This window comes from Fulmarus glacialis, unplaced genomic scaffold (assembly GCF_000690835.1).
Source record: "Fulmarus glacialis isolate BGI_N327 unplaced genomic scaffold, ASM69083v1 scaffold33238, whole genome shotgun sequence".
Lineage (NCBI taxonomy): Eukaryota > Metazoa > Chordata > Aves > Procellariiformes > Procellariidae > Fulmarus > Fulmarus glacialis.
In genome coordinates this window covers 24,126-33,079 of record NW_009230700.1, presented here as the reverse complement: position 1 = coordinate 33,079, position 8,954 = coordinate 24,126, and the positions used below count along the sequence as shown (strand labels likewise).

Genomic DNA, 8,954 nt, shown 5'->3' with positions numbered 1-8,954 from the left:
GAGGCAGCAGTGCTCAAACCGCCTTGCCCTCCACAGGGCCTTCTGCATCTGCTGCTCCTGGGACAATGTCTCAGACAGTGGCTGCTGCGTGCAGCTCACGCTTCAGGGTGATCAAGCTGGACCATGGTACAGGGGAGCCCTACAGGCGAGGACGATGGACGTGTATGGAGTATTATGACCGGGACTCAGATGGCGGTGGTGTCCTGGGCAGGACTGGAGATTGCATTCGGCACAGCAGCACCTTCGAGCAGGCTGCTCAAGAGAGGGACAGTGGCCTCGGTGCCACAGGAGGTTCTGTCGTGGTCTCGGCTGTGCCAGCATCGGCCCATGGCCCCGATTCTATAGCTGACAGTTCCCTGACTGCTGCGTCACAGCTGCTCCAGACAGAGAAAATGAACCAGTCCTCTCTACAGCAACCTAATTTTGTCATTGGGCAACAACAGCAGCCGCAGCAACCCATAGGTGGGGCCGTGCCTCAAAGTACTGCTCAGACTATGTTTTCTGGGGCTTCGGCAGCAAATCAGCAAATGATGGTGCCACAGCAATCGCAGCCACAAGTAAATACGCAGGGTGTTGCGCAGGCTGGACCCAACGGGAAAGGCATGGCACCTCCAAATGTGACAATAGGGCAGCAAAGCATTCCTGTGGCACAGCAGCAGGTGCAGCAGGCAAACATACCAGTGACTCAGCCTCAACAATTTGCTTATTCTCAGTCCCAGATTCCACCAGTGCACCTACTGCCGACGCAGCCTTCTGGTCAGACCGAATACATGCAGCACATGACAATTATGCAGTCTCAAGGAGCTATTCAACAGGCTACTACGGGCTCTCTTCCAAGTACTGTGGCTTCCAGCCTTCCTGTGGGGCAGGTGACCGGCCAAAATCCCTCACCTGTGGGAGCGCCAGTGATGGGGGTGTCAGCACAGCCTGGCGAAGCAGTTGGACAGGGATCGGGATTAATGCAGAGTGGCCAGACACAAGCTAGTCAGACTGCCGTTCCGCAACCAGGAGGTGTGGTGCAGCAAGGCATTGGACTTACAGGGGTTGTGCAACAGAAATCTGTGACTCAGCATCAAATGGGTGGAAGCAGTCAAGTGTCCGGAATGCATGGTGCTCCCCATGCTGTGGTCTCTGGAGTTCAGAATGTGCCTGCGGTTGTGCCCGGTACAAGTGTGCCTAGTGTGTCTACCACCACTTCTGCTACTATGCCAAATGTCCCTGTTACGCTGGTCCAGTCCCAGCTGACTAGCCACACTTCTGTCAGCAGAAGTACCGGCGTTGTCCAGCCACAGCACGTCGGACACTCGTTAATGCAAGGCACGCCTAATGTACCTGCAAATTTGCCACAGTCAAACCTCGGACAGTTTCAGACTCAAGCTCAATCCTTAGTAGGCCAGATTGATGATACTAGAAGAAAATCGGAACCCCTACCTCAGCCACCACTTTCTCTTATAGCTGAAAATAAACCTCTTGTGAAGCCTCCCATTCCAGACACTCTAGCAAATCCTCTTCAGTTACCTGCAAGTACTCCTATGAACAGTCTTGCCAGCTCTGTGTTTGGCATATCCATTCCTGTTGATGGTGATGAAGACAGGTATGAATTATTTTATAACGCCATAAAAATACCTTTTCTTAAGGGGAAAAAAAAAATCAACTTTCAGGTTATTATCAAGTGGTTTTTGTAAGTTCGTATTTTCAGAAAGTCGTACTGAAATATACCTGGGCTACCTTTTTTTTTTTTTTTTTTAAGAGTACAAAACATAGCAAACTGTTTAGGCAAGTAGTGAACCATACTTGTTCTTCTCAGGCTGTGAGTGTGATTACTTTTCTCTCAAAACAGGGCAGAAAGTAGCCTGAAAGCTGCTTAATGCACAAATAGTGTGACCTCGTCCAAATCAAAGACTGAAAACTGTCCTGCACCTAAATGCTCAGTAGGCGAGGAAGTCTGTTCTCTCCTTTCCCCTGAATGCATCATAAAATGCTGGAATGACAGCCAGGTTAAAATGGGTTTATCAACACCACTATATTGCAGTGGTGTTAAAAATAGAAGTGTAGTGCTATCTTAGGGCCATCAGGTGAGGTATCTTGGAAAACTTAAAGGCTTATAACAGATTCTTGATTTTTATCCTGCTGTTGAATTTGCACTTTATAGTATCAGTTAGTGAGGAAAGTACTTGCATCTGGATATGAATTTGTATGCCCTAACATAGTGAAAGCTCTACAAATAATGGTCTTTTCCATTGAATAAAAAGGACGCCATTTACTTGGGCAAAGATGTAGGCACAGTGGAAAGTACAACCTTACAATGAGTTTTTTTTATAGGAAAGTAATTTGGAACTACTAGTTGTAACAAAGATGTGTAGTATGAGCAGACTCCTCAAAGGACCTTGGAGGGGAAACATGTATGTGATTTTATTCCCATAGACTTGTCAAACTACTCTGAGGGGTAGCGTGATGGCTAAAACTGTTCTTAATTGACTTCTTTGAGAGAAGACTTTCAGGGAAAGCAGTGTTTGAGCACTGAATTAATGTCATTGACATTTACTGTTGGGATTACTGCAGTTTGGAGGAATAAAGTACATGTGGGTTATATGTATTTGTATTTTTAAAAATAGGACTAACACCATTATGAGAAGGTCTAATGTGCTGAATTAGCCTGTAAGCCTTCCCTCACCTTGGGAGAACACCAGACTTTAAGATGACAGAGTTAGTGTTGCTCAGAGCACCTTTTAGTAAAGCTGCTGCGTATGTGGGGTTAGGGTGCAATGTATGGAGAAGATACCTCAAAGACAAATTAGTGTTTGGAGGGTTAAATCTGCAGTAATGAAGGCCTTGTTCTCACTGGAGCTTTGGCTAACACTGTGTTTCAGATAGTAACTCTGCTAATGCCTTTATGCAAGCAAAAGCTGTGTTGTAGAGAGCTGTGCTAGTTCCGATTAAAGCGGCAAAGGACTTAAAAGAAAAAGTTAAACAGTCAAAATTTTCTAGCAGTTGTGCCTACCTTAAGAGGATTGCTGACCCAACTGACAAACTCTTCTTTGTGCAAATAAGGTTAGATTTCAAGCTGGTAGGGTTTTCTTCATAGCTCAGTGTATTATCAGAAGATGATTTGTCTTGCGTTTAATCATTCTGATGATTAAGGAGTCAGAAAGAAAGGAATGTAGTTTGCATTCATTTTGCATAGCTTCTGATACTATTTATATAAATCGTAGTAACAGACATGATTATCTGTGACAAATAAATCACTTTATATAATGATAAGGAAAAACTTGTCCTACTTACTCAAACCTGTAGGCTTCTAACTTTATGTTGCACACTAGTGAGACAGTTCTTGGTACTCTTACCCTGAACAGTGATTTTTAAAGTTATTTTCCTACTTTTGTCTTTGAACTTGAGCCACCTTGCAGCATTGCTTCACACATTGTTTGTTTCTAAAGAAACTTTTTCAGAAACTTGGCTGTGAGAACTACGAGTAAGAAATAGGAATGGACTCTAAATGCAGAGCGCTCTTTTTTACGTGACACGTTGTGGTGTTCAATAGAGAAACTAGCTTGTGGTTATCTGAAAAGAAATGCCTACTTCTCAGTTGTCTGCTTCTGCACTGGGTGATAAAACCTTGTCATTTGCTGAAGTGGTACACTAAGCAAGGAGCTATATGGTATGTGAGAGTCTCTCCCGGCTTGGAATAGCTTTCTTTAGTAGTGATACTGATAAGCAAGAAAAGCTTTAAACAGGCCTAGACTTCATACAAAGTAGGAGATACAGAGCTAGTAGATTTAAGTTTATTCTTTACTCCCCTCAGTTTCCTGACTTCCACTGGTTTCAGACAGAGAAAGGAGAAAATAAAAGCCTAGCAGCTTGTAAAGGCTATTTTACCACTTTGTTTTTATTTGCTTTACTCGCTGAGAAGGCTTTATTATAAAACTGTCTCCTGCTTGTCTGCTGTTCTCTTCTTGCTCCTGCTTTTTTCCTCTTTCCAGCCATTTGAATTACACTGCTACTCCCATGGGCTTATGCCCAGCTGCTTTATCTACTGAAATCAGTGGTGAACTAGTTAATGAAGACCTTCAGGTGCCATTAATAGGCTGAGGGTTGACACTGATAAAACTAATAGGGCACAAAGGGAGTTCACACATCATGAGTCACTGTTTCAGGCTGCCTGCAGGTTCAGGAAGTTAATGCTTGGTTTTGTTTAGAGAGTTTACTTTGTGATCATAAGAGCTAGAAATCTGTGGAAAGCGTTTTTCTCTTTTATCTTAATATTAATGTGTAACATACCCAGGAAGGGGGGGTCAATATGTCAGCAGGTATCTACGTTTCTTCTGACACCTTCAATTATACTTAAATATTTGTACTTTAAATATGTGTAGATCACTTTCTTATAGTCATCTTCTAGAATAGTGATTCATCAAGGAATACTGTATAGCTCTAAATATCCTGCATTTATCTAGTAAGTCATTCACCATTCTGAATATGAAGAGGAACTGTTTTAAAGGTAAAATAGTTTAGGATGGGAATTCTTTGAAAACAGAAGGTGAGAAATACAGTAAGCACGAGACAGAGAGGTCTGATATTAAAAGCTGGTCGGTTCCCATCTTTCTGCAAAAAGTTCTGTGTATTATTCCTGTCTTACGGTCTGCTGTTTTAAATCAAACTACATCTAAGATAGTTAGAGGTGGAGGTGTAAAGTTATATAACCTGATATATATATAGGTAATATAGAACTGTGTATCTATAGATGTAGAACTAACCTTTTTTCAAGACATTGCCTGAAAACCTTTAATTTCCTATTCTGATAGTCCAGTACACTTTTACAGTAGTCTAGGCAAAACTGTGGTTTCTTGCATTGATCTGATGAATAATGAAGAATCAATTAATCAAGAAATCTTATCTGGGAGGAAAGAGAGGGTGGGTAGGTGGTCCTGGGGGGGGGGGGGGGAGAAAAAAGCCTTTGGCATGTCACAACCTTCCTTTAAAAAGCAAAGCTGTTTTTTTCAGTTGATGTGTCTAAATTGCTAAGTTCTTAAAAAGAGAAATATGTTCTGTGGAAGTTTTGAAAGATCTACAGCATAACATAGTTTTATTTTCTTTTCCTCTCTGAATGTGGCTACAAGTAGAATAAACTGCAACAGTATTCAAGGATGGAGGAAATAGTACTCTTATTGAGGCAGATGCGAATATTGCGATCCACTTTGAATTTGGAGTCTGACAAATACTATAAAAACACAAGTAGAACTGGATCTCCAAATTGCCCTGACTCTTCATTTGCTGGACTTTAGCAGCAGTACTAATTACTTTGGATGAAGGGCAGGCAGAATAGCGGGGAGGATTTCAGGATCAGGGTATGTCAGTTTCTCCACTCACCTTCATGCCCATGTATACACAAATTTGTAGTTGACAAGCATAATATTCCAGCTGGCTTAATAACTTTATTTTGGCTCTTGGGGGAAAAGAAATATGTTGCCTCTGTTAAAAGAATGTGACTGAGAAAGCTTGTTCAAACCTCCTACATGTTTGGCAGACTTTTGGGGCAAAATATTACTAGGCATGTTGGAAAAAGAGCAGAGTATAGATCATTTTCCAGAGATAGCTGACCAGCTTGAACTGTGCAGGCTGTATTCCAGGAACGCTAATGAATGGCTGCAATTGTGAACTGTCAACTACAGCAGCTAAACTGTTGAAAACCTGATTGTGCGGACCTCTTCACAGCATATATCTCTCTCCGCTCAGCTGAATTGCGTATTTGTGTAGTGTACTAACTGTTGATAAAACTGAGCTCTTGAGACCATGTTCATAATACAAAGACAAAACTGGGCATGGGCATTAATGTAATTTTGATAAGGGTTTCCTTATGTATTGCCCTAGATGCATATTTTATTGTACTTCTAAAGAAAAAAGAAAGTATTCTGCAAATACGTACCAGTAAGCAATACTTAAGAATTGCATTATTATTGAATACTGTCCCTTTCTTCACTTTGCTCATAAACTTACTAGAGATTTGAGCTCTACTGCAGCTGCAGACTTGAATGTTTTCAGCTCTTCTCCTGAAGGATTGTGTTTGAGTGTTTGTAGAAGCAGGTGAGAATGAAACATGGACAGACATGCTCCAGTCATGAGTGCCTTCAGTTCGATGGCCAGAACTACAGTGTTTGAAAAACAGTTGAGATAGGACTTCTGAGGTGAACATTACAGTTGGTGATATCAAATAATGGTTAATGCAAGCAAAACTCTAGTTAGTTTTGTTCACTTTTTGCTGTACTTTCTGTAACAAAAATTACATAAGGTAACTCCAGCACCACACCAGTTTCTAGATTATGGAAAACCTATCCTGCCATGCATTCAGTTTTTGAGTGTTACAAGATACCTAAACAGAAAAATGAGATTGCTCATTTGTCAGCGCTGTTTCCCAGTTTAAACATTAAAATGCCTTTGTTAAGGAAGAGTCAATACAGTCTTAAAGTTAACGAGCTATATGTGTTTCAGATGAGATAGTTACTAAAAGGAGGAAAAGGGGAAAATACTTGAAAGAAACTCACAAAGTGAAACAGTTCAATTTGTTTTAAAGACCATAGTGTACCAGCTCTGACATAAACGGTTCTCTGTACCTTGTACTCCTAAGTATTCTGCTCAGCTGCTGTTGGTTAATTTTTTTCTGCTCCCCTATAGAAGAGTGCAAGTGTTCCATAGCTTATTTCTGAATGCTGTCTTGTATGGTAGAAATAACAGCACATGTTTCATGGAAGCTTTTTTTAAACTTCTTGTTAAAAGCTAAATATTCAAGTACTTAAGTTTTTTGAGCAGGCAGGACTACCAAACTGCTATCAAAATACTGAAGAGCTGAAATTTCGCTCAGGCTGTGCATTTTTACAGGAGGTGCTGATAATCTTTTATGACTTCAGATGACACTAGTAAAAAGGAATTGTTCGTTGTTACTGTACTGGATATTTGAATTTCATCCTACTGCATGTTGAGGCTATACATTAATTTTTTCAACTTTAAAGCTGGTGATTAGCAGCTTCTGTTGCTCATGGAAAATGCAAACCTTGTTTGTGCTTTCTGTGTGTCAGCAAAGATTCCATAAGAAACTTCTGTGAGACTCCTCCTGTTGAAGTACAACTGTTTTAGTTCTGGTACATAAATCTAGATTGTCAGCCACAGGTGTCTGCTTTTATTCCTATATTTGACAAAGTGTAAAGATAGAAGTATTTATAGTAACTGCTAAAGCTACTGTCTTCTGAGAAGGTTCTCCAGGCATAAAAGGTCACTTGAAGTGTAGTGTAAGGTTGTATCTTCATTCCTCCTCTGGAAAATTCCTCTATCTTTAAACTTCATGCTTTGTAAATACAAATGTGTGCTAGTAATGTGAGTGCTAGTAAATTCTTTGCATTATGGGATAATCTATTTTTACTCATGCAGGGCAGGTGAGTTACTCAGCCACATGAAGGACAGCTGGATGCTTTTCTTAATATTTTTTTGTCATGCAAAATAAAATTATTCCAAGAGTGTTTTTGTATATATCTGTTCTCCCTTTGAAGCTAGGAGTAATGCATTTGTATCATGACAGCTTGCTTGAATCTTTTAACAGTGCAGAGAGAAGGTAGAAATGTTAATTAGTATCATAGAGAGGTGTCAGCTGTCTATCACAGTGGCAACTGGCATGTTTGTCTCGTACTCATTAAAGATTACAAACTGAAACAGGGATCTATGTCAATAGCAGAAACCAGTCACAGAATCACAGACTGGTTGAGGTTGGAAGGGTTCTCTGGAGGTCGTCATCTCCAATCCCCTGCTCAAGCAGGGCCACCCAGAGCCGGTTGCCCAGGACCATGTCCAGATGGCTTCTGAGTACCTCCAAGGATGGAGACTCCACCACCTCCCTGGGCAGCCTGTGCCAGCGCTCGGTCACCCTCACAGTGACAGAGTGTTTCCTGATGTTCAGAGGGAACCTCCTGTGTGTCAGTGTGTGCCCATTGCCTCTGGTCCTGGCACTGGGCACCGCTGGAAAGAGCCTGGCTCCGTCCTCTTTGCACCCTCCCTGCAGGTGTTTGTATACGTTGATGAGATCCCCCGGAGCCTGCTCTTCCCCAGGCTGATCGGTCCCAGCTCTCTCAGCCTTTCCTCACAGGAGAGATGCTTTCTTGTCCCTTCATCGTCCTTGTGGCCCTTTGTTGAACTCTCTCCAGTATGTCCGTGTCTCTCTTGTACTGGGGAGCCCAGAACTTGGCACAGTCCTCCAGGTGTGGCCTCACCAGTGCTGAGTAGAGGGGAAGGATCCCCTCCCACGACCTGCTGGCCATACTCTGCCTAATGCAGCCCAGGATACCGCTCACCTTATTTGCAGCAAGGGCACAGTCCTGACCCTTTTATTTCTGGGAGAGGATGAGTGTGGTATGTACGTGAGGTGGCAATGGAGAAGTGTAGAATGGATAAGAAATGAGATACCGGTTTCAGTGAAGTATCTGAAGATTTTGTATCTGTCTAGAGCAAGTTTGGTTTATTGGCGGATGGAGTGATCAAAAATGAGGGTTAAAAAAACCCTGCTTGCTTCTCTGTTATTTCAGATGTTTTTGTAGGGTTGTAGATGACAACTCCTGGGAATGTCTCCCATGTAGAACACTGTTTGGTGGGTGCAAGGACCATAAATACCTTGACCAACCCTACAAATGCCTTTTTAAAAATACTGTTTCTTTAAGCCAAGTGGTAAGCTCTCATACTGACAGTGCTTTAGTTAGAACTTCAGTTGAGTGCAGACTGGCGTGAAATGCAAAGAGTTGTAAAGAACTTGTATTTGTCTGCCTTTCCACACCATTTATATTTATAATATACTATGTAATAAACCATGCCATACATGGTCTAGGTTCTAATATATTTTTTAAAAGCTAAGTATTTAATTTAAATTTTTTGCTAATAGATGCTTTCTTGACCAATGTCACATAAGTAAGGACAGGTGGGAT

General features: G+C 41.7%; 1 protein-coding gene across 1 annotated transcript in view; it reads left to right on the top strand.

Annotated features, from left to right (window-relative positions):
• Nucleotides 1–8,954, top strand: part of TSC22D2 (TSC22 domain family, member 2) — a 29,469-nt gene that overhangs the window by 391 nt on the left and 20,124 nt on the right. The window contains exon 2 of the mRNA XM_009584332.1: nt 4–1,594. Coding sequence (XP_009582627.1) covers nt 66–1,594 — 1,529 coding nt within the window. The 5' untranslated portion in view covers nt 4–65. The remainder of the gene's footprint in view (nt 1–3; nt 1,595–8,954) is intronic.